The 26,532-nt window shown below is 36.5% G+C and overlaps 1 protein-coding gene across 1 annotated transcript in view; it reads right to left on the reverse strand.

Annotated features, from left to right (window-relative positions):
- Positions 1 to 26,532, reverse strand: part of LOC150099970 (rac GTPase-activating protein 1-like) — a 196,729-nt gene that overhangs the window by 71,885 nt on the left and 98,312 nt on the right. Inside the window, exons 7-8 of the mRNA XM_090402719.1 lie at positions 22,559 to 22,736; positions 1,440 to 1,503 (exon numbers count right to left, since the gene is read on the reverse strand). Of these exons, the coding sequence (XP_090258845.1) occupies positions 1,440 to 1,503; positions 22,559 to 22,736 (242 nt within the window). The remainder of the gene's footprint in view (positions 1 to 1,439; positions 1,504 to 22,558; positions 22,737 to 26,532) is intronic.

Genomic DNA, 26,532 nt, shown 5'->3' on the forward strand with positions numbered 1-26,532 from the left:
AATTTAAGAAGAGGAACGACAGCTGGTTTGGGTAATGTAAGACCTCTCTCGATGAGTCCTTCATTCCCTAGCGGTATCATGTAACAATAATAATTACTTAAGACATACTGAATATTTTCAGTTTTTCTGTAACCTTTGTCATCTCAGATTCCTTATACAGTGGTCTTTCCTCCATTTCTAAGCTTCCCTCCCACAATATCCCCCAGAACATTTTGCTACTTTTTTGATATTTATCTTCATTTGGCTATGGGTATATTTGTTTATCTACTTTTACACATAACTCAACTTTCCTACATTTTCTATGAGAGTACCATTGACTAATTTACCAGTGTTTTTCAATATGATTTCCTCTTTCAACTTCACCACATGCTTCAATGGCTATATCAATCATTCTCTCCTTCCCTCTCCTCCAGATTTTGCTACCAAGTTTTCAACATTTGGTTCTCTTATTCAGACATTTATTCCCCTGATATTTTTATATTTGATCACCTTTGATTCTTTGTAAAACTTTCCTACATTTTTCTTTTCAATATGATATTGTTTTTATTGTTTAAAACTATAAATGTCCTTTTTCAAATCTCCTGAATGGTCTTGTAGGTTGGATTTAGACACAACAGAAGTTGGTGTGATTGGGTGCTTCCCAACTGTATAAAATCGTTTAGATAAATGTCTAAAAAAATCTATTTTGTGGATACACTATTTTGGGAGAGAGGTACTAATATTAAAATTCCTAGAGGTCAGTTACCTCTTCTCTCGAGATTGCTAATCTTGTAAATAATATGCTTCCAAATAAATGAATTCAGGTATGTGCCAGTGATTCCAAAAGTAAATTCCATAAGCTAAGGAAAAGGACCTTCCATAGGGATCTGTGCCAGGTTCACTGCTCTTCAGTCTTCACACTTATGACCTCCACACCACTCTCCTGCAGAAATTTATGTACACAGATGACATTACAATCAGAACTTAGAGAGCCACCTTTCAGACCTGAATTCAAAACCTCAGGGTTCAAATTCAGATCTTTCCAAAAGAAGGGTGAATATTGTAATAAAAGAAATAAAAAAATAAATAAACTCAGCTAACATCTTTTATTGCCATATAGGGAGCAGGAGAGGCCGTTTTAGTCCTAATTTTTTGGAGACTGAGTGGCCAGTTCAATCTCCACTGGCAGACAATCAGAGATAGCTGGCTCAAGGCTATCACTAAGTCAATTGGCATGCAGTGAAGAGACGGCTACCATGTGCCCCATCTCGTGGTCCCTAACACAATATTTTTAATGTCTGAAAATAGTGTGGGGGTTTGAAAGTCGATTTTCTTGAGTTTCCAAGAGAAAAAACCTGCTTGCCCATGCCAGAGATCAACACACACACACACACACACACACACACACACACACACACACACACACACACACACACCAGTTTTATCTTATACACACCAACCTTCCATTTGGTGTCCTTTCAACACTTGGAACTGTATAGCCAACTCCTTCTCCTTGATCAGAGTCTGTAAAAATAAATAAAAATTACAATAAAACATATACAGTTCACATAATAGTGATAATTATCTCAGAAAAACATGAAAAAAAATAAAATTTTTAATCCACCTAGAAATAAAGTTTAGTCTGGTTAGCTGAGTGGTTAACATGCCTACTCTCCAAGCAACAAGCTGCAGGTTCAAATCCCACCATGGACAGGAATGTTATGATTGTCTTTAGGTGGGAGATGAATTTCATCATTCAGTGTGAGATTATTCAGCTTACTGGAAGTCTGAAGTGGCTTGAAAAAAGTTCTATGTTTGGTCTCTAGAGCAGGAGTTCCAGACTATGTAAAAAATAAATATTAAAAAAAAAAAAAGATTAAAAAATTCTTACTCCGCTTGCAGTACTAATGTACTATAGGTTTGTAATGTTTTGTTGGTGTGAGATACATAATTAGACATGCTATTTTCACTGCAGAATTTTTCATAGTACTCATAAGAGCACATCAAAATATTGTGTATGTTAGACAGTTATAAAATCAGGAATAAATCAAGTTTAGATCAAGCTATTTAGATTATTGGGAATTTATATATTGTTTCACTTAAATATATTTATTTCTCTCGTTTTTACATTGCTATCTTACTGCATTTTATCATAATTTCCTTTCAGGTTCTAAAATTGTTAAATACAAGAACACACTAAGCATGGAAGAATCAGTAAATGCATATTTAGGCTTAAGTGCTGGTTTATATTCATAATTAAATTTAATGGAATGAACACAGCACAGGGAAATAATTAAACAACAGGTTTGATTGTTCTGATATTTTGTTTGTCACAGCAACATCTTCAAATACAATATTAAAATTGTATTATTAATACCTATCCATAAACACACACAAAAAAAAAAAAATAATTAAAAAAATAAAAATAAGGAAAAGAAATTAGACTATTTTAAGCCTGAAGTCCTACAAGATGCACCTATGAGTGCTGATTAGCCTCTTGTCCAACAACCTTAGCTGAATAATGAGTTTCTCCAACTTGAAGTTTAACATAACCATATTTATTTAGATTAGGTTGGTTTTGTTTTGTTTTTTAAATATGTTGCTGATTCTAAACAAAGTCTTTCAAGTTTGTATTTGTTATGGAGAAGCATAGTAGTTTCTCTGTTCTCCCCATTTGATTCTGAGCAAGGTCTCAGGCATGATCAGCTAGACCTGACTGACCATAGTTATGAGGGCAGATCTCCCAGCTTGGCTATAATATAAGTTGCATGAACAAGGAACCTGGTAAACACCTAGAACAGAGAGAGGGAGGAAGTGGATCCTTAGCATAGCAGAGAAAGAAAGCCAGCTTCAAATGAAATTTGAAAGCAGTGCAGAGATTATATTTCATTAAAGTTCTGCATATTTTTTCCAAGTTGTCCCAAATATACAGAATAGTAATAGCATTACTATTTTTCATAGTAATGTAATAGTCTGTATGTTCAGAGGGATGTGAGGAACAACTTATTTGTTCATCTTTTTTGGCAATGTAACCATTGGACAGGAAGGTATGGTGAAAGACTCTTGAAAGGGTTGTGATGACACTGCACTGTTGAGTGGAGAGGGAGTGATGGGACAGTTTATGTATGCATCAACTTGTAAGGGTGGGTTTTCTGTAAATGGAGAGAGAAAGCATGCCATTGGCAGACATGATTAGAGTATCTAGAAAAGGTGGGCTATTGTTATTTTATTTTTCTATATTGAACTGGATTCTAGGATGCTGGCTGTCAAGGTGGAGGAGGGAAGAGTAATGTGTCTGAGCCATGTGGCCAAATAAAGAACAGAACACATCATTATATCTTAGCCAAATAGAAGGTTTGAGAATGATTGATGATGACAATATATTTGAGAATGGCAGTATTAATAGTCAAACTGGGAAATGTGCAACATATCTGCCTTGAACACAAGAAGTACATCTGTTACCACAACTATGGTCAGTAAGCTCTGGCAAACCAAGCCTTGGATACTTTGCACAGGATCAGATGGAAAATATATATTATGTTTCATCACAGCAAATTTAAAAACCCAGCCTAATCAAAATAAATATGGTTGTGTTTCAGGAAACTTATTCTTCAGCCTCCCACCAAACAGCAAAGGCTAGACAAATACATCCATAGAGGGTGTCCCTCATAGGACTTTATTAAAATTAGGCTTAAAATAGTCAAATTTCTTCCATTATTGTTGTGTGTGTGCATGCACACACACATGCTTTTGTGTGTTATTACAGTTTTAATATTGTATTCCTGAAGATGTCACTGAGATAGAGATGAAACATCAAACTAATTAAATCAATTTGTTTATTTCTATGCTGTATTCATTCCATTGAATTTAATTATAATTAAGCATGGAAGACTTCCAGGTACAACATGACAAAATTTCATGCCGGCTGGGGCGTCGCCCGGTTAAACAAGGCCCCCGTTGTTTTCACCAGGGAACCAGGGCGAACAGCGAAAAGTCAGCTACTGGAAGAAATCTGAAAATAAACCCCAACTCAACATCACCAGAGTTAAAGATCGGTACTATCAACGTAAGAAGCCTAAATGGCAAAGAAATGGAGCTAGCTGAGGAATTAGATAAATACCAGATCGACATAATAGGGTTGACTGAAACAAAAAAGACCAAAACTGGTGATATCTGTCTGAGCAATAAATACAAAATGTTATATGCAGGCAATGACAATCAAGGAAAAGAAGGAGTAGCCATAGTATTCAACACAAAATACGAGGCTAATCTTCTTGAATGGCAGTCAGTCTCAAGTAGAGTAATGTGGGCAAATATGAGAATGGGGGAACTGGACAATGAGACTTATGTGTGCCTATGGCCCCACAGAAGGTTCTACTAAGGTAGAAGTGGAGGAATTTTTCGAGGCTTTAGAAAAAGCAACTGACACAATGAAAAATGAAAAGTTGGTCTTTGTTGGGGATCTAAATAGCAGAGCAGGAAATGATTGTGAGACATACAAAAATATTTTGGAAAAATTTGGAGAAAAGAGCAAAGCTAATAATATTGGCAAATATCTGTTGGATTTCTGCTCAGGACATGGACTGGTTATTACTAACACCATGTTCCAACATAAAAATGTGCACAAATTCACATGGAGAGAAGAGGCAAGAAATAAGAAAAGTCTCATTGACTATGTTATTGTTGATAGTGATGTTTTCTCCCTGGTGCAGGACACCAGAGTGTACAGAGGATTTGAAATTGGAAGTGATCACTATTTAGTCTTGAGCAGGATAAAATTGAATTTCATATTGAAAAGAAGAACATGTAAGAAAGTTTTAAAGCGAATAAAAGTTGAGCAGCTCTTAGAAGTGAACTGTAGGCTAAAATACACAAAGATTATTGAAGAAAAAATGAAAGAGTTTGAGAACAGGAATCAAACCTTGGAGATTCAGTGGCAAACTCTGAAGAAAATATTGATTGATTCTGCCAGAGAGGCATGTGGTGAGGTTATCTGTAAGGATAAAAAAATCAGAACTCCCTGGTGAACACAGGAAGTTAAAGAGGCAGTGAAGGAAAAGAAGAAAGCATACCAAAAGTTCCTGTCAAATAAGTCAGCTTGTGCTCTTAGAGAATATAGAGACAAATGCAAGAATGCTAAACACTGTGTAAAACTAGCTAAACAAAAGTCATGGGAGGACTTTGGCAAGAATATAGAAAATAAATATCAAGAAGGTGGCAAAATATTCTGGAGGTTGTTGAAGAAGCTTAAGAATGGAGTAAAGAGTGCTGTAAAAGGAATTAGAGATGATAAAGGTGACATGAAAACGGGAGAAAAAGATATCCTTGAAGTATGGAGTAATTACTTTTGAAAAATTGCTAAATGAAACAAGCAGTGATAGCACAGTGGTAAAAAAACACTGACCAGCCATGCAGTCAGAAATACATATCCATACTAGAAGTAGAAAAAGCCATCAAAGGCTTGAATGTGGAAAGGCAACAGGAGTAGATGATATTCGACCAGAAATGCTGAAGTATGGTGGTATAAGAGTCTTACAGTGGCTGCACTGCATAGTTCAGAAAGCCTGGACAGAGGGACGAATTCCCGATGACTGGAGTAGAGCTCTCATAGTACCCATATATAAAAAGGGAAATAAAACCGCATGCGAGAATTACAGAGGTATTTCCCTACTGAGTGTTCCTGGAAAGATCTTTGCAAGTATACTTGAGAAACGGTTGAGAAGAATTGTGGAAGAAAAGCTTGGTGAAGAACAAGCTGGATTCAGGCCAAATAGAGGCTGTCAGGATCAGATCTTCACTTTACGACAAATAGGCGAGAAAGCATGGGAATATAACAAAGATCTGTATTTAAGTTTTGTCAATCTGGAAAAGGCATATGACAAGGTGCCAAGAGAGAAGCTATTCAATACGTTGCAGTTATATGGTGTCAATGGGGCATTATATCAAGCAATACTTAGTCTTTAATCGAGTTGTAAGTCAGCAGTTAGAATTGAAGGAAGTACAGGAAGATGGTTTAATGTTAAATCTGGTGTGAGACAAGGATGTACATTGTCCCCTCTGTTATTCATTATCTATATGGATCACATTATGAAGGAAAGTGGTATTAAACATGATATCAAAATTGGAAATGTTAATGTCAGCTCTTTGCTTTATGCAGATGATGTTATACTTCTAAATAAATCTGCTACAAGTCTGCAAGATTCTCTGACTAAATTGAATAGCTGTTGTAATAGATATGGATTGAAGGTTAGCAATAAAAAGACAAAGACAATGAAAATAGGTAGAATCATTGAAAATGTCAACTATGTTGTGAATGGAGAACCTGTGGAACAAGTAAAACATTTCAGCTATTTAGGCTGAATTTTTACTGAAGATGGTAAATTAAATATAGAAATAGACAACAGAATAAGCAAAGCTGGTATGGTGGGAAGTCAATTGAATAAATTCATATGGAATAAGAGAGAAATTAGTCGGAACACTAAATTAGCTGTGTACAAGACAGTGTTCAAACCAGTTTTAACTTATGGATCTGAGAGCTGGGTCAGAAGTAAAACACTTGACCAAAGACTAGAGACCACAGATATGAGAGTCCTGAGAAAGATTATAGGCATGAACAGATGGCATCAATGCAATATCATATTAAAAACGAGGATATTAGGAAAGAACTTGACATTGTCAGCATCCAGGAATGTGTTAGCAGAGCTAATCTCAGGTGGTATGGTCACTTAAACAGAATGGGCGAGGAAAGATTAGCAAAACAAGTGTTCTCTGCCAGGTTGGCAGCAAAACGACCTAGAGGAAGACCAAGATATAGGTGGATTGATACTGTACAGAGTGCTTTAGACGATAGAAATATAAGATCTGATGATGTTGGAGTCTTGACAAGTAACAGACTGATTTGGAGGAAAATTGTAGATAGGAAATTAATAATGATGTAATTTTTTCATGTAGTACTATCATATCTTGTACACCCCTTGAGGGTACATGGCAGGAATTTGATGATGATGATGATGATGACTTCCAGGAGAAAATGTGTGCACATACACACAACCTGATATAACATTACTGGATAAATGTTGTAACTTTGTTGCAATATTTATCCATTGCATGATGATTGATACTGAAATACTCCTCAGCTCAACCACTTGTAGAAATTTAATTATTTAATATGTTAGAGTACTGACTGGAGCACATATGATCCTTTTGTAGATATACAAAAGGATTTTCTCTTCTTTTTGTAGGAAGGGAAATCTAAATGTTCCTATGCTAACTTAATAACATCAGTTCTTACATGTAATAACATCAATCTATGTAATTACTTTATGGCATAACTTTGAATATGCAGTGATTCATCTATCTGCTTTACACACATCTTTACAAAAACATCTTTTAGATCCTTTCCATTAGTGTTACACAGCGATCAGCATTCATTTCAAACAAATTATGGAGATTACAACCATGGCAGAAATAATTACTTTAATTTTCCAACATTTTTATCTTGGAAAATCATTTTCTTGTTATTTTTTACTAAATAATTTAAGGAAATTACAACGTCAACTAGGATATACATTAAAATAAATTTTAATATACTTTGATATTTTGGCAACGTCACGTTGCCATTTTCAAGAACATGTGCACGCAGGCACAACAAACAGTAAATGAGGAAGAAGCAAGAAGCTATTATTTCTCCTAAAGTCCTGATGGTGCCCCCCTAGCGGACAATGTTGGTATTCTTGGGCGAATTGCCCAAGAATACCAACATATACCAACAATACCTTGCAGATAACCTCACCACATGCCTCTCTGTCTGAGTCAATGTTATCTTCAGGGCTTGCCACTCAATCTCCAAAGTTTGGTTCTTGTTCTCAAACTCTTTCAGTTTTTCTTGAATAATATTGGTGTATTTTTAGTCCACAGTTCACATCTGAGAGCTGCTGAACTTTTGTTCACTTTAAAACTTTCTTATATGTTCTTCTTTTCAATATGAAATTTAATTTTATCATGCTCAAGACTAAATAGTGATCACTTCCAATTTCAAATCCTCTGTATACTCTGGTGTCCTGCACCAGGGAGAAAACATCACTATCAACAATAACATAGTCAATGAGACTTTTCTTATTCTCTCCGTGTGAATTTGTGCACATTTTTATGTTGGAACATTGTGTTAGTAATAACCAGTCCATGTCCTGAGCAGAAATCCAACAGATATTTACCATTATCATTAGCTTTGCTCTTTTCTCCAAATTTTCCCAAAATATTTTTGTATGTCTGACAATCATTTTCTACTCTGCTATTTAGATATCCAACAAGGACCAACTTTTCCTTTTTCATTGTGTCAGTTGCTTTCTCTAAAGCCTCAAAAAATTCCTCCACTTCTACCTTAGCAGGATCTTCTGTGGGACCACAGGCACAAATAAGTCTCCATGTCAAATTCCCCATTCTCATATTTGCCCACATCACTTTACTTGAAACCGCCTGCCATTCAAAAAGATTAGCCTCATATTTAGTGTTGAATACTATGGCTACAACTTCTTTTCCTTGATTGTCATTGCCCGAATATAACATTTTGTATTTATTGCTCAGAAAGATCTCACCAGTTTTTGCCTTTTTTGTTTCACTCACCCCTATTATGTCAATCTGGTACTTATCTAATTCCTCAGCTAGCTCCATTTCTTTGCCATTCAGCTTCTTATGTTGACAGTACCAATCTTAAACTCAGGTGATGTTGAGTTGGGATGCGTTTAGGATTTGTTCCAGTAAGTGACTTTTCGCTGTTTGCCTTGGTTCCCCAGCGATAATAACGGGGGCGTTGTTATCGCTGGGTTATCCCAAATTGCCAGCCCATACTCATTCGTTCAGTATCCAGATAGATATCTAACATGGTGCACCACGAGGTGAGGATGGGACATTAGGTCAGAAGCCCTCGTCGGTTCTCCGCATTCCTTTAACACGTTCATTGCCAATCACGCATTATCGCATGGATGTCGCTATCAAGTAAAAAAAATTTGGCCACCACACGAAATTCCAATTTTCAGCTTGGCAATGAACGTGTTAAAGGCTATGTGGAGGTCTCCTCTCAGTTATATAGCTTTGATCCTTAAGCACCCTGTGCCTCCTCTCTACCGTATAAATTGCCCTAAACCATTGCCCAAATATTTCTCTAGCATTTTAATACTTCAAAACTCTTTTTACTTGAGACAGATTGTATTTTTTCCAAATATGGGAAAAAATACAATCTGCTTACTATTTTGCTTGAACAAAAAATACAAATAAACTGTGAAAAGAAACTAAGATCTTTCTCTCACAAAGACCTTGCTCAATTTTAATATCTATCAAGTGGATGTTTTTCTCCCAATATGTTTCTTAGTTTCATAATCCAGAATCCAAATCAAATAAGGTAAGGGTTTGACAAACCTAAATGTTACATAGCAGTTCACTCTCTTTGCTATACATTTCTCTGAATTTGATTGTTTTCCTTTATTTGGGGGATTCTGGTCCCCTCCCCATTTTTTTGCTATAATTACTCCTGCTTAAATAGACATTCAATAGTTTATGATTAAAACAAGAAATATCTCTTTCATAGAAAAATATTATACTCAAGCAACAACAGATCCACTAGTCACAGAATAGTAATGGCCTGCTTCTTATAATATGGCCCATTTCCACTATAATAGGCTTTAACAAAAACAGCGAATATTCTCATTGCAAAAGAGTATCTTCCTAATTAGAAGAAATGAAGATTAGACCTACTAGGTGTAGCTGACCTTTCTTCACACAGTAAACCACCACCAATACTGCCTTGCTTATCGAATGTCTAATACTTTGAAAGGAGATTCTGGCTTTCATTCCACCTTCTCTTTTTTTCTTTTTACATGCAGTCTGATATGCTTAAACCCCCAACTGGCCATGACATCTATAGACGTCCAGCTAAATCTGGATACGATTCTGTAACACCCATTGAATAAGATGGATAACAATTGCAATTTGGTCTCACTATTTTATCCATCTCAGCCAGTAGGGAGGTTAAAGAGCACATAAAGATACTGGAGGACCCAGACACTCTTCCATTGGATAATAACAGTAAAGTGATTCTTCATCATAAATTCAGCCATTTATCAACCGAGTGGTGCCTTAAAGAAGTATGCACTTTCAAATTCATATTATGGAATAGAGAATGAATGCTCTCTATTACATGTCTAACATTGCAGTTTCCTCTTACAATATGTCCCTTCTCTTTAATGAATTTTCTCCAGTACAGTGAAAAGAAAAACAAAATTACAGTGACAATGAAGTATTGGGGGGGAATCTAAAAATCAAATTCTACCAAAAAAAAAAACGTTGATTTCCATGTCAACTTCATTATTAGTAATAAATTCTCAAAAAAACATTAACGCTAACAAGCATCTAGACATGACTATTTACTTTTAGCTGAACTTAATATTGCAGCTATAACAACTACTGTCCATTCTGACTATCCAAATTAAACCCAAAAACCATACAATTACTTCAACCACAGAAAGATGGCACTGGTTATTGTGAAATACAGCCAAAGCAGCTAATGCTATAAGTCCAGCATACAATGTCTATCGATTGTGGGTGGTGTTATTGCCTCTGCCTGTTTGGATATGGTACCTATTTTTTGTGAGATCTGATATGCAATGACAGTGAATGCCAAATGCAGTCAAAAGGATCAAAGCAAGATGACCAAGAGGAGACATCAACATATCCTTTAAGGAATGCAAAGAACTGATCAAGGCTTCTGTCAAATCCTCACCTTCTTGTGGTGCCTGTTAGTAACCATCTTAATATTGAACAAACAAGGATGAACTAACAATTTCAAATTTAGCAAAAAATAAAAATAATGGCTTAAATCAAAAACAGCCAATGTCACTCTAGCTGAAGCATCACCAAAACAAGAAAACATAAGTTAACGGGCAAATTCAACATCAGCAGAAATCAAGATAGGTATACCAGTAACATACGAAGTATCAATGGAAAAGAAGTGAAAGTGGTAGAAGAAGAATATAAAAAAGAGCATCTTCTAAATGACAACCACAAAATGTTATATTTGGGCAATGATGATAAGAGAAAAGAAGTGTCTATAGTATTCAACACTAAAAATGAAGATAGCCTTCTTAAATGACAAGAAATTTTAAGTATGTGATCTGAGCAACGCTGAAATGGGAAAATGGACAATGAGACTTATGAGGGTGGTCTGAAAAGTTCTCGGCCTAACAATGAAAAAGAATTTATAATTTCAAAATTATTTTTATTTTTCAACATAATTTCCCTTAAGACTAATACATTTATTCCAGTGATGCTCAAGCACTATCATCCCGTCCCTGTAGTGGTTCTCAGTAAGATCTGCAAAATACCCCTCTACAGCTGCAATCACCTCTTGATTCGAAGAAAAACGCTGACCAGTGAGGAAGAGTTTTAGTTTTGGGAAGAGATAGAAGTCAGAGGGAGCCAAATAGGGGTGGATGTTCCAACAATTCATAGTGCAGATCCCTTAATTTTCCTATTGCCAAGACTTTTGTGGGCAGGTGCATTGTTCTGATGGAAAATGATTTTTTTTTCTGCAAATCGGGTCTTTCTCACGAATTTTTTTGTCTAGTGTAGTTAAAAGATCGGAATAATATTCCCTGGTTATTGTTTTACCCTTTTCAAGATAATGAATAAACAAATCCCAAAACACCGATGCCATGATCTTTCCTGCTGATGGAACTGACTTTGTCCTCTCTGGCGCCGAACAACCAGCTTTTGTCCACTGTTTTGACTGCTGTTCGGATTTTGGTGTGTAATGGTGAAGCCTAGTCTCCCCCATAGTAATAAATCGATACACAAAATCAGTTTTATTCTTGTTAAAACGTTCCAAGCACTGTTCAGAGATTTTCATGCGAGTGCGTTTTTGATCAGCACGGCACCCACCTTCCCCAAAACTTTTTTATTTGCAATTCTTCATGCAAAATATCTACACATTCTTTTGGAATGCCTATAGTCGCAGCAATTTCATGCACTTTGCCTCACCGGTCATCCAATACCATATCGTGCACTTAATCAATGATTTATGGTGTTGTTACACTTTTTGGACTACCTTCAAGTGAATCATCTTCAGGGCTGGTACGGCCAATTTTGAACTCGGCAGCCCATTTCTCAATTGTTGAAAACGAAGGAGAAGATTGCCCATAAACTTTTATGAACTTCAAATGAATTTCTTTTGGTGTTAAACCTTCTTTTACCAAAGAATTTTAGAACCACACAATACTCATTTTTATCCATTTCAAGCAATACAGACAACATTTTTGCTTCAGACAGCTGTATAAAACAAACTACTTGATAGAATGACTTGCAATTTCACATGGATGCTTATGACAGATGCGCCAACTTAGAAAAAAAAACATCTCTTGTGATATTGTTGCCATCTATGGTTGAGGCCGAAAACATTTCAGACCACCCTCATATATGCACATTCTACTAAGAAAGATTAGGAATTTGTTGAGACATTAAAGCTGACAAAGAAAAGGGAAAAATTAGTTCTTGCTACAGACCTAAAAATGGAATGAATATTCTCTAGGATGTACCCTAGAGCAGGAGAATATCAGATACAAACATTTTGGGAAAATTTGGAAAAAAAAGGTCAAATAATAATCGTAATTATTTGTTAATAATAATTAACAAATAATTACCAGCAAAAGATTTCTAGTCTACATATGGGCTGTTCATTACAAACACCATGCTGCAACATAAAACTATGCATAAATTCACATAATACATACAAAAAAACAGTCTTATTTTGATTATGTTATGTTGATATGTAGTTATCACTATGTTGCTTATAGTGATATCTTCGCACCTATTCAGAACACAGGAGTATGCAGGGAATCTGAAAGAGGAACCTGATCATCATCATTTAGTTTTGAGCATGATGAAACTGAACATCATATTGAAAAGAAAAGCATGCAAGACAGTTTTAAAAAGAATCCAAGTCGAGCAGCTTTCACAGGTGAACTGCAGTCTCATATTTATTATTATTATTCAAAATATGAAAGTTAAAACTTACCTTGGAGAATCAGTGGCAGATTTTGCCAGAGAATACAGAGAAAAATGTAAGAAAGCTAAGCACTGTGTAAAACTAGCTAAACAAAAGTCATGGGAGGACTTTGGTAAGAACATAGAAAATAAATATCAAGAAGGTGGCAAGATATTCTGGAGGATGTTGAAGAAGCTCAGAAATGGAGGAAAGAGTGCTGTAAAAGAAATTAGAGATGATAAAGGTAAAATGAAAAACTGGAGAAAAAGATATTCTTGAAGTATGGAATAATTCTTCGCAAAATTGTTACATGAAACAAGCAGTGATGAAAGCACAGTGGTAAAAAAACATTGATCAGGCATGCAATCAGGAATACATATCCATACTTGAAGTAGAAAAAGCTATCAAAAGCCTGAAATGTGAAAAGGCAGCAGGAGTAGAAGATATTCAAACATCAATGCTCAAGTAGAGGTATAAAGGTCTTGCTGTGGCTCCACTCCATAGTTCGGAAGGTGTGGACAGAGAGACAAATTCAAGATGATTAGAGTAGAGCTCTCATAGTCACCCATATATAAAAAGGGAAATAATGGGAGAATTACAGAGGTATTTCCCTACTGAGTATTACTGGTAAGATTTATGCAAGTATACTGATTGAGGAGGTTTGTGGAAAGGAAGCTTAGTGAAGAACAAGCTAGATTCAGGCCAAATAGAGGCTATCATGATCAGATTTTCACTTTACGACAAATAGTTGAGAAATCGTGGGAATATAACAAAGATTTGTATTTAAGTTGCTAAGTTTTGCAGATCTGGAAAAAGCATATGACAGGGTGCCAAGAGAAAAGCTATTCAAACTGCTACAGTTATATGGCATCAATGGGGCATTATATCAAGCAATACTTAGTCTTTAATTGAGTTGTAAGTCAGAAGTTAGAATTAAAGGAAGTACAGGAAGATGGTTTAATGTTAAATCTGGTGTCAGACAAGGATGTACATCATCCCCCTCTGTTATTCATTATCTATATGGATCACATTATGAAGGAAAGTGGTATTAAACCTGATATCAAAATTTGATATGTCAATTTTAGCTCTTTGCTTTATGCGGATGATGTTATACTTCTAAATAAATACGCTACAAGTCTGCAAGATTCCCTTACTAAATTGAATAACTGTTGTGATAGATATGGTATGAAGGTTAGCAATAACAAGACAAAGACCATGAAAATAGGCAGAGGCATTGAAAATATCAACTGCATTGTGAATGGAGAACTTATAGAACAAGTAAAACATTTCAGGTTACTTAGGCACGATTTTCAGCGAAGATGGCAAATTAAATATGGAAATAGACAACAGAATCAACAAAGCTGGTATGGTAGGAAGTCAATTGAATAAAAATATATGGAATAAGAGAGAAATTAGTCAAAACACTAAATTAGCTGTATACAAGACAGCTCAAACCAATTTTAACTTATGGATCTGAGAGCTGGGTTAGAAGTAAAACACTTGACCAAAGACTTTAGTCTGAGTCCTGAGAAAGATTAGGTGCATGAACAGATGGTACCTATGGCAATATTATATTACAAACAGGGATATTAGGAAAGAACTTAACATTGTAAGTATCCAGGAACGTGCTAGCATAGCGAATCTCAGGTGGTATGGTCACTTAAACAGAACAGGAGAGATTAGCAAAACAAGTGTTCTCTGTTGTCAGTAAAAAGACCCAGAGGAAGATAAAGATATAGGTGGCTTGATATGGTAAGAAGTGCCTTAGAAGATGGAAATATAAGATCTGACAATGTTGGAGTCTTGAAAGTTAACAGATTGATTTGGAGGGAAAATTGTAGACAGGAAGTGAGTAATGATGTAAATTTTTCATGTAGTACTATCATATCCTGTACACCCCCTTAATATCATGATCAATACCTTCTCCTCCAAAATAGAAAAGTTGGAAACCAAGCTTGAGACGCTCAACGATCAGCGCCTGACCGCAAGTGCACCTGTGCCTGCTAACAAACTTCGTGACCTAATCACATCATCAGTACACAAGTCGCTCGAGGCTGAAAATAGGAAACTCAATGCTGTTATCCTCAACTTTCCGACAGAAAATGGTAATTATCTAAAAGAAGACATTGGCAGACTTGCAAGAAAATGCAATTTTGATCCCAGAAATATCGTCACAAAAGAAAGGACGGAACAAACTATCCATGTCTCATAAAAGTGACCTGTGACTCACCAATAAACACAACCAAATTTATAACAGCAATAAACAACAAGCAAAAGGACACTTTCCCCCAGTCACGCATTCGTGCTCGACCAGATTTAACCTTTGCCCAGAGAGAAAAAAGACGTCAACTTTGAAGACAACTAGAAGAAAAATGACAAAATGGAGACAACAGTTAGATGATAGACTACAAACAATCCAAACTTGTACAAAAACCAAGTGATGCCGCTAGCAGCCACCAAGGACACCAGCATGCAGACACTGAATAGGAAACATGCAAGACCCGTGGGGTCAAATCCATGCCTCACAGAACCTTGCATATCAACTTCACCAACATCTGCAGCTTCAACTCCAACCTTAATAGCATCCACTACCATCTGCAGTCCACCAAATACCACCTAGTCTCCTTAACAGAAACTCAAATCTCACCTTCCCCCAGCACTATTCATCTCAACCTTCCTAACTATACACTATCATTTATGTTATTATTCCTAACATTTCCTCTCCCTAAAAGTTGATTTTGTCCAATCCTACTCTCCTAACAGCGAACTCGTCCTCCTGGGTGATTTCAACATCCATAACACCAATTGGCTTTCCTCTTGCAGTTATACAGATCCTGCAGGCAGAGATGCTGAAACATTTGCAGTCACCAATTACCTCACACAAATTGCTCAAAAACCAACCAGAATACTAGATAACCCAAACCACTCCCCAAATATCCTAGATCTCTTCCTTACTAATGACCCATCCAAATATGCAATGAATGTAGTGAGCCCCCCCCGGGCAATTCTGACCACAACTTAGTGCTCATTTCCTCCCCCATGCAACGTTTACACTGTCACTCCCACATAAGAGTAGTTTGACATTATAACAGTGCCAAATGGGTCAGTCTCCAAGACTACGATGCTTCATTCACATGGTTAGACTATTGTTTCCAGTCTTCTAGTCCTAACATATGCACTGAATGCATCACCAAAGTGATCCTCACTGACATAAAAACATATATTCCCCACACTACTCAGACCTGCTGTCCCCTAATTAAACCCTGGTTTTTCCAAAAAATGTGCCAAGGCTATACAAATAAGAATCAGGCATACCACAACTGGCTCAAATCAAGCACCCCCATCCTCATTCAATACCTATACTGAAGCCGACAAATGCAAGAAAATTATCAACACTTCCAAAACAGAATTTAAACAGGCCGAAAGCAGGAAGCTTGCAGCCTGTCCAAATGGCAGCCGTGCCTTTTGGTCTCTGACAAGGCAATTGGCCGTAACTTTTGCCTACACTATTCCCACCTCTATCATACCCAGATGGCTCAATTGCAACATCACCCATAAAAAAAGCTAATCTCCTGGCATCACACTTTGCCTCCAATGCACACATAACTGACAATGGCAAATGCCCTCCAGTCATTCCAACTGCCCATCATACAATGCTCCTTGTATCCTTTTGCCAAAAAGACATCACAAACCTGCTGTCTAAATTAGACACTAAAAAGTCTCCTGGCCCAAACGGAATTCCTCCAATTATCCTGAAGGTCTGTGCATCTGAACTGACTCCTATCGTATGTCACCTGTACACACTCTCTTACTCCACTGGTATATATAACCCAAAACCTGGAAACTGGCCTATATTCAATCCATTCCTAAAAAGGGTGACAAATCGCTGCCATCTAACTACTGCCCCATCTCAATCACCTCAGTCCTATCAAAAGTAATGGAGAAAATCATCAACTCTCAACTCCTAATCTATCTTGAAAGTACCTGGCTATTAAGCGACCACCAGTATGGATTATGTCAAAGCTGCCATTCAACAGATCTACACTAATACATCACCCATCACTGGACAAATGCTATGGAAAAATTTGGTGAATCTCAAGTAGTTGCACACGATACCGCCAAAGCCTTTGACCGAGTCTGGCACAAAGGCTTACTAAGCAAACTCCCATCATTTGGACTGACTCAAGACTTCTGCAGATGGATTGCCAGCTTCCTGTCTGGATGCATACTATGTGTGATGGTAGGCAGCTCCCTATCCTTTCACCATCCAACTAATGCCAGGATACCTCAAGGTTCAGTTCTCTTGGTGAGAGAACTTCTATTCTCACTTCTATACATCAATGACCTACTTCAGTTGACCTCTAACCCAATACACGGTTTTGCAGATGACAGCACATTACATTCCTCCCTTTCATCTGACATACCCTACTCTACATAACTCACTTCAACCCACAGAACATCAACCACTGCTGCCCTTAATGCCGACCTCCAAGCCATCTACCAATGGGGCCGAGACAACCTTGTCAACAACGCTAGTAAAACCCAGTTCTGTCTTATTTCTCACAAAAAAGAACCATTTTCCCCCAGCATTGTTTTCAATGACACTCAAATTCACAGACAAGACGAAATTTCTCTTCTTGGAATTACCTTGACATCAAGCCTCTCTTGGCATAAACACATCACAACCATTGCATCCTCAGCTTCCAAAAAACTAGGTTTTCTCTTTTGCTCAAGACGTTACTTCACCCCTAAAAAGAAGCTAACACTATACAAGTCACAAATCTGCCCAGCTCTCGAATACTGCTCTCACATCTGGAATGGGGCTCCAAAAAGCACCCTCAAAATGCTTGACTCAACACAGAGGAGAGCAATTAGACTAATAAATAACCCATCCCTCACCAATTTGCTCCCCTCACTTTCACATAGACGCTTGGTCTCTGCAATCTATATATTCTATAAATACTTTCATGGGAAATGTTCATCTGAAACAGCATCAATAATTCCCCCACCCTGTACTAAACCAATGGAACATGTACAGCTGCCACCCAACATCCTTTTACAGTACACCTCGAAACCCACAGAACAAGTTTCTTTTCCTCCTCATTCATCCCTGCTACTGCAGTATACTGTGGAACAGTCTTCCCCCTGACATATTTTCCAAGGAATACAATATGCAGGCATTTAAATCAAACGTAAACAAGTTTCTCCTTTCACAACCCATCACCCATATACAGTACATCACCCATCACCCACATACGGTAATGTTGGGCCCATATACAATATTGTATATGGGCCCAACATTTAAAAAAACCTTGAGAATACATATCAGGAATTGGATTATGGTGATGAAAAAAAAATTCAAAACTGGAAGTCAGAGGAAAAATGAAATAAAAAGCTGTATAACTGAGAGGAGACCTCCACATAGCCTTTAAAGGAATGCGGAGAACCGACCAGGGCTTCTGACCTAATGTCCAATCCTCACCTTCTCGTGGTGCACCCTGTTGGGTATCTACTTGGATACTGAACGAAAGAGGATGGGCTGGCAATTTGGGATTTAGCCGACCAAACTGTATTCTTATTGGTTAAACCAAAATAAAAAATGATGGTACGACATGACAAATTTTCATGCCAGCTGGGGCGTCGCCCGGCTAAACAAGGCCCCCATTGTTTTCGCCAGGAAACCAGGGTGAACAGCGAAAAGTCAGCTACTGGAACAAATCTGAAAACAAACCCCAACTCAACATCACCAGAGTTAAAGATCAGTACTATCAATATCAGAAGCCTGAATGGCAAGAAATGGAGCTAGCTGAGGAATTAGATAAGTACCAGATCGACATAATAGGGGTGACTGAAACAAAAAAGACAAAAACTGGTGAGATCTTTCTGAGCAATAAATACAAAATGTTATATTCAGGCAATGACAATCAAGGAAAAGAAGGAGTAGCCATAGTATTCAACACAAAATACGAGGCTAATCTTCTTGAATGGCAGTTAGTCTCAAGTAGAGTAATGTGGGCAAATATGAGAATGGGGAACTGGACAATGAGACTTATTTGTGTCTATGGTTGCACAGAAGGTTCTACTAAGGTAGAAGTGGAGGAATTTTTTGAGACTTTAGAAAAAGCAACTAACACAATGAAAAAGGAAAAGTTGGTCCTTGTTGGGGATCTAAATAGCAGAGTAGGAAATGATTGTGAGACATACAAAAATATTTTGGAAAAATTTGGAGAAAAGAGCAAAGCTAATAATATTGGCAAATATCTGTTGGATTTCTGCTCAGGACATGGACTGGTTATTACTAACACCATGTTCCAACATAAAAATGTGCACAAATTCACATGGAGAGAAGAGGCAACGAATAAGAAAAGTCTCATTGACTATGTTATTGTTGATAGTGATGTTTTCTCCCTAGTGCAGGACACCAGAGTGTACAGAGGATTTGAAATTGGAAGTAATCACTATTTAGTCTTGAGCAGGATAAAACTGAATTTCATATTGAAAAGAATAACATGTATGAAAGTCTTAAAGCGAATAAAAGTTGAGCAGCTCTCAGATGTGAACTGTAGACTAAAATACACAAAGATTATTGAAGAAAAAATGAAAGAGTTTGAGAACAGGAATCAAACCTTGGAGATTCAGTGGCAAACTCTGAAGAAAACATTGATTGATTCTGGCAGAGAGGCATGTGGTGAGGTTGTCTGCAAGGATAAAAAAATCAGAACTCCCTGGTGGACACAGGAAGTTAAAGAGGCAGTGAAGGAAAAGAAGAAAGCATATCAAAAGTTCCTGGCAAATAAGTCAGCTTGTGCTCTTAGAGAATATAGAGACAAATGCAAGAATGCTAAACACTGTGTAAAACTAGCTAAACAAAAGTCATGGGAGGACTTTGGCAAGAATATAGAAAATAAATATCAAGAAGGTGGCAAAATATTCTGGAGGTTGTTGAAGAAGCTTAGGAATGGAGGAAAGAGTGCTGTAAAAGGAGTTAGAGATGATAAAGGTGACATGAAAACTGGAGAAAAAGATATCCTTGAAGTATGGAGTAATTACTTTGAAAAACTGCTAAATGAAACAAGCAGTGATGATAGCACAGTGGTAAAAAACACTGACCAGGCATGCAGGCAGGAATACATATCCATACTTGAAGTAGAAAAAGCCATCAAAGGCTTGAAATGTGGAAAGGCAGCTGGAGTAGATGATATTCGACCAGAAATGCTGAAGTATGGCGGTATAAGAGTCTTACAGTGGCTGCACTGCATAGTTCAGAAAGCCTGGACAGAGGGACAAATTCCTGATGATTGGAGTAGAGCTCTCATAGTACCCATATATAAAAAGGGAAATAAAACTGAATGTGAGAATTACTGAGGTATTTTCGTACTGAATGTTCCTGGCATGATATATGCAAGTATACTTGAGAAACGGTTCAGAAGAATTGTGGAAGGAAAGCTTGGTGAAGAACAAGCTGGATTCAGGCCAAATAGTGGCTGTCAGGATCATATCTTTACTTTACGACATATAGTCGAGAAAGCATGGGAATATAACAGAGATCTGTATTTAAATTTTGTCAATTTGGAAAAGGCATATTACAAGGTGCCAAGAGAGAAGCTATTCAATATGTTACAATTATATGGTGTCAATGGGGCATTATATCAAGCAATACTTAGTCTTTATTTGAGTTGTAAGTCAGCAGTTAGAATTAAAGGAAGTACATGAAGATGGTTTAATGTTAAATCTGGTGTGAGACAAAGATGTACATTTTCCCCTCTGTTATTCATTATCTATATGGATCACATTATGAAGGAAAGTGGTATTAAACATGATATCAAAATTGGAGATGTCAATGTCAGCTCTTTGCTTTATGCAGATGATGTTATACTTCTAAATAAATCCGCTACAATTCTGCAAGATTCTCTGACTAAATTGAATAGCTGTTGTAATAGATATGATATGAAGGTCAGCAATAAAAAGACAAAGACAATGAAAATAGGTAGACTCATTGAAAATGTCAACTGTGTTGTGAATGGAGAACCTGTGGAACAAGTGAAACATTTCAGCTACTTAGGCACGATTTTTACTGAAGATGGTAAATTAAATATAGAAATAGATAACAGACTCAGCAAAGCTGGTATGATAAGAAGTCAATTGAATAAATTCATATGGAATAAGAGCGATATCAGTTGGAACACTAAATTAGCTGTATACAAGACAGTGTTCAAACCAGTTTTAACTTATGGATCTGAGAGCTGGGTCAGAAGTAAAACACTTGACCAAAGACTAGAGACCGCAGATATGAGAGTCCTGAGAAAGATTATAGGCATGAACAGATGGCATCAATGGCAATATCATATTAAAAACGAGGATATTAGGAAAGAACTTGACATTGTCAACATCCAGGAATGCATTAGCAGAGCTAATCTCAGGTGGTATTGTCACTTAAACAGAATGGGCGAAGAAAGATTAGCAAAACAAGTGTTCTCTGCCAGGTTGGCAGCAAAATAACCCAGAGGAAGACCAAGATATAGGTGGATTGATATGGTACAAAGTGCCTTAGACGATAGAAATATAAGATTTGATAATGTTGGAGTCTTGACAAGTAACAGACTGATTTGGAGGAAAATTGTAGATAGGAAGTTAGTAATGATGTAATTTTTTTCATGTAGTACTATCATATCCTGTACACCCGTTGAGGGTACATGGCAGGAATTTGATGATGATGATGATGATCTAAGTATGCAAATTATCAAGGAAATTCTATTCTGAATGTTCCAGGAAGGATTTATATAAGCATAAGGAATATTTTATGCTGCAAAAAGTTGTAACTTTGAGTGGGCTAGGGATTTTATTCATTAATCATTCATTTTTTCTAAACAAAACTCCCACTCTAGAGACCAACATGGAACTTTTTTCACACTTCAGGCTCTCAATGGACAGGGCTACAGTCTCATGCCAGGTGATAAAATTCATCTCTCACTTAAAGGCAAACCAAAACATCCATGCCAATGATGAGATTCAAATGCAGAGAGCCTGTTGGTTGGAGGGTAGATACTTTAACCACTCTGCCAACCAGGCCAGCAAAATGACAAGGAAGTTTTACTGATCTTGGAACGCATATAACAAAGGTGCCAAGAGGAAAAGCTGTTCAAAAGTTATAAACAGGACATTGTACAGAGCAACAGAAGAAGGCAGTCAGAAGTGAAGGATACAGGAAGATGGGTATTTCTGATTTTAATCAGAAATGCCCATGAGTAACTTTTGCTAGTAATGTCACTCAGTTACTGAATGCCATTGCTAATTATCTTTATAGGCATCGGCTGTAACAGAATAATGAAAAACTGTAATACAAACAACTACTTGTGTAAAGGTAAAAAAGTATAAGTATTTGGCATGTTACTTTGATTTGCATATCCAGAAAGAAGAATTATTTCCTCTTATTATTATTTGTCATGTGGTGACAAGTTAATATGTTACTGTAATTTCTAGTTAGTCTAGAGTTACAGTAAATTATGTTGCTATAAAATCAGCTTTTCTAGAAGAGCATGCACTTACCAGATTTATAAGGAGGTCTATATGAAACTGAATTCTTTGGTGGATATAAAGGCTCACTGTTACTACGTTCTTTTTGCTGAATAATTCCTATATTTGGCAAAACACCAGTTTTAGGTACTGTCTTAGCAGCTAGAACAGATCCAGGCTGAGATCTATAATGATCTGCATCTCCAATATCCTAAAATAAGAGTATACAAATTCATTGACTACTATTTTAATTGCATTTAAAAAATGAAATAAAGATATTCACACAAATCTTTATTGATTTACTCAGATTTGCACAGTATTCAGTATAGACCAAAAATCAGGACACGTTGGATAGTTTTATAATATTTTACTTGGCTCATAAGCCAATTCGCGATGTTAAGCAAAAGCTGGAACAATGGTTTTTGACATAATTGTATTAGATGTGCCAAATTTTCCTACTCTACTTAAAAATGAATTTTTACATTTATAGGAGGTAGCAAAATATTCTTGCATGCAGTAGAAACTCACTTTTGATTTATTTTTTTAATGATATTTCTGCTTATGAAACACTGAAGACCTATAGTACGTTACTACTACTAATGGATTAAATAATCAAAAATCCTCCCCCGTACTCTAGAAACCATCTCATTTTAAGCATTAGTCCCAAAGGCCAAGTAACATGCCCTTTCATATTATCAATATTGGTTAGCTAATGCAACTAAAGCATGAAGTCAGCACATTATTTCTTTTAACATGTTTTCTCTCTGTGGACAGTTTATCTCTTTTTCAAGATGAACATTTCTTCAACTCTATAAGATATATAAATTTCCATAATTTAAAATGACCACGTAAGAGTTCCTTTAATCCTTAATTGGATTCAAACCCATATCATTCCAATAGCTTTTCATGAAGTTAATTTTAAGTTATGATAAAGCAATCAAATCCTTCTCCATAATTTGCTATCTTTCAGTGCATGTTCTCTTACTAGTTTGCACAAAGAGAAAACCTTTTCCAAGAGTAAAAATCCTGCATCCTTGTATGAAACTGTGAATTCATGTTCAGTTGTAAATCTTTTATGAAATGTTCTTCATTGTCTCAGAAGGGATTCCAAGTCAGGTCTTTTCAATCACAGATTTTTACTATCAACTGTTCTATTACACTTATTGTATGAATATTTATTCTTGTTCCTGGTGTCCTTATGTTTCTTATACATGACAGAACAGTCAGCTTGATCGGCTGACCTGGTTGACTTCATGATTTACATGTATGTGTAGACCCCCACACTTTACTTTACTGTGCAGGTGTTCAAAACCAAATCTGATGGGAAAAGGTTAATCCTTATTCTATTAGTGTTCTATGCGATCTATGCCTATATATATATATATTGCATGTGTTCTTCTGGATGGTTTGCCTATTTGAAGGATGAAAAACCAGTTTCCAGAAGGAAAAAACCAGAAACTTTGTATATGACCAAAAAATCAAACCATTTGATTGAAAACACTGATAAAGGTTTCTCAAATCATAGATGGGATTCAAACCTGTATCTCTACAACCAAAGGGCTCATCTTCTAAAATCAAATGAGCTATGGTTACTATATCTGCTTTACAACCAACAGGCTGCAGGTACAAATCCCACCATGAGCATGGATGTTTATGACTGCCTTTAGGTGGGAGATGAACTTTGTTGCCTGATGTTGTGAGCCCCCCTGCTTATTAGAGACCTGAAGACTTGAAAATGCTGTATTTGGTCTTAAAAGCAAGGTTTCTAGATTATATATATATATTATCATCATCAACATCATCAAATTCCTGCCATGTACCCTCCAGGGGTGTACAGGATATGATAGTACTACACGAAAAATTTACATCATTACTAACTTCCTATTTACAATTTTCCTCCAAATCAGTCCGTTACTTGTCAAGACTCCAACATCATCAGATCTTATATTTTTATTGTCTAAGGCACTTTGTACCGTATCAATCCACCTATATCTTGGTCTTCTTCTGGGTCGTTTTCCTGCCAACTTGGCAGAGAACACCTATTTTGCTAATCTTTCCTCGCCATTCTGTTTAAGTGACCATACCACCTGAGATTAGCTCTGCTAACGCATTCCTGGATGCTGACAATGTCAAGTTCTTTCCTAATATTCTCGTTTTTAATATGATATTGCCATTGATGCCATCTGTTCACGCTTATAATCTTTCTCAGGACTCTCATATCTGCAGTCTCTAGTCTATGGTCAAGTGTTTTACTTCTGACCCAGCTCTCAGATCCATAAATTAAAACTGGTTTGAACGCAGTCTTGTATAGCTAATTTAGTGTTCAGACTAATTTCTCTCTTATTCCATACGAATTTATTCAATTGACTTCCTATTATACCAACTTTGTTGATTCTGTTGTCTATTTCCATATTTAATTTACCATCTTCACTAAAAATCGTGCCTAACTAGCTAAAATGTTTTACTTGTTCCACAGGTTCTCCATTCACAACACAGTTGACATTTTCAATGATTCTGCCTATTTTCATTGTCTTTGTCTTTTTATTGCTGACCTTCTACCATATCTATTACAACAGTTATTCAATTTAGTCAGAGAATCTTGCAGACTTGTAGCGGATTTATTTAGAAGTATAACATCGTCTGCATAAAGCAAAGAGCTGACATTAACATCTCCAATTTTGATATCATGTTTAATACCACTTTCCTTCATAATGTGATCCATATAGATAACAGAGGGGATAATGTACATCCTTGTCTCACACCAGATTTAACATCTAACCATCTTCCTGTACTTCCTTCAATTCTAACTGCTGACTTACAACTCGATTAAAGACTAAGTATTGCTTGATATAATGCCCCACTGACACCATATAACTGAAGCGTATTGAATAGCTTCTCTCTTGGCACATTGTCATATGCCTTTTCCAAATCGACAAAACTAAAATACAGATCTTTGTTATATTCCCTTGATTTCTCCACTATTTGTAGTAAAGTGGAGATCTGATCCTGACAGCCTCCATTTGACCTGAATCCAGTATGTTCTTCACCAAGCTTTTCTTCCACAATTCTTCTCAACCGTTTCTAAAGTATACTTGCATATATCTTACCAGGAACACTCAAAAGGGATATACCTCTATAATTCTCACATTCAGTTTTATTTCCCTTTTTATATATGGGTACTATTGGAGCTCTACTCCAATCATTGGGAATTCGTCCCTCTGTCCAGGCATTCTGAACTATGCAGTGCAGCCATTGTAAGACTTTTATACCACCATACTTCAGCATTTCAGATCAAATATCATCTACTTGTGCTTCCTTTCCACATTTCAAGCCTTTGATGGCTTTTTCTACTTCAAGTATGGATATGTATTCCTGAATGCATGCCTGGTCAGTGTTTTTTTTATCACTGTGCTGTCATCACTACTTGTTTCATTTAGCAAATTTTCAAAGTAATTACTCCATACTTCAAGGATATCTTTTTCTCCCATTTTCATTTCACCTTTATCATCTCATCTCTAACTCCTTTTACAGCAGTATTTCCTGCATTCCTAAGCTTCTTCAACAACCTCCAGAATATTTTGCCACCCTCTTGATATTTATTTTCTATGTTCTTGCCAAAGTCCTCCCATGACTTTTGTTTAGCAAGTTTTACACAGTGTTTAGCTTTCTTACATTTGTCTCTGTATTCTGTAAGAGTAAAAGCTGACTTATTTGCCAGGAACTTTTGATATGCTTTCTTCTTTTTTCCTTCACTGCCTCTTTAACTTCCTGTGTCCACCATGGAGTTCTGATTTTTCTATTCTTGCAAACAACCTCACCACATGCCTCTCTGGCTGAATCAATGAGGGTTTTCTTCAAGGCTTGTCACTGAATCTCCAAGGTTTGGTTACTGTTCTCAAACACTTTCATTTTTTCTTGAATAATCTTTGTGTATTTTAGTCTACTGTTCACATCTGAGAGCTGCTCAACTTTTATTCGCTTTAAAACTTACTTACATGTCATTCTTT

Source organism: Typopeltis vanoorti, chromosome 13 (genome assembly GCF_054136105.1).
Source record: "Typopeltis vanoorti isolate ZY-2024b chromosome 13, IOZ_Tvanoo_1.0, whole genome shotgun sequence".
In the NCBI taxonomy this organism is placed as follows: Eukaryota; Metazoa; Arthropoda; class Arachnida; order Uropygi; family Thelyphonidae; genus Typopeltis; species Typopeltis vanoorti.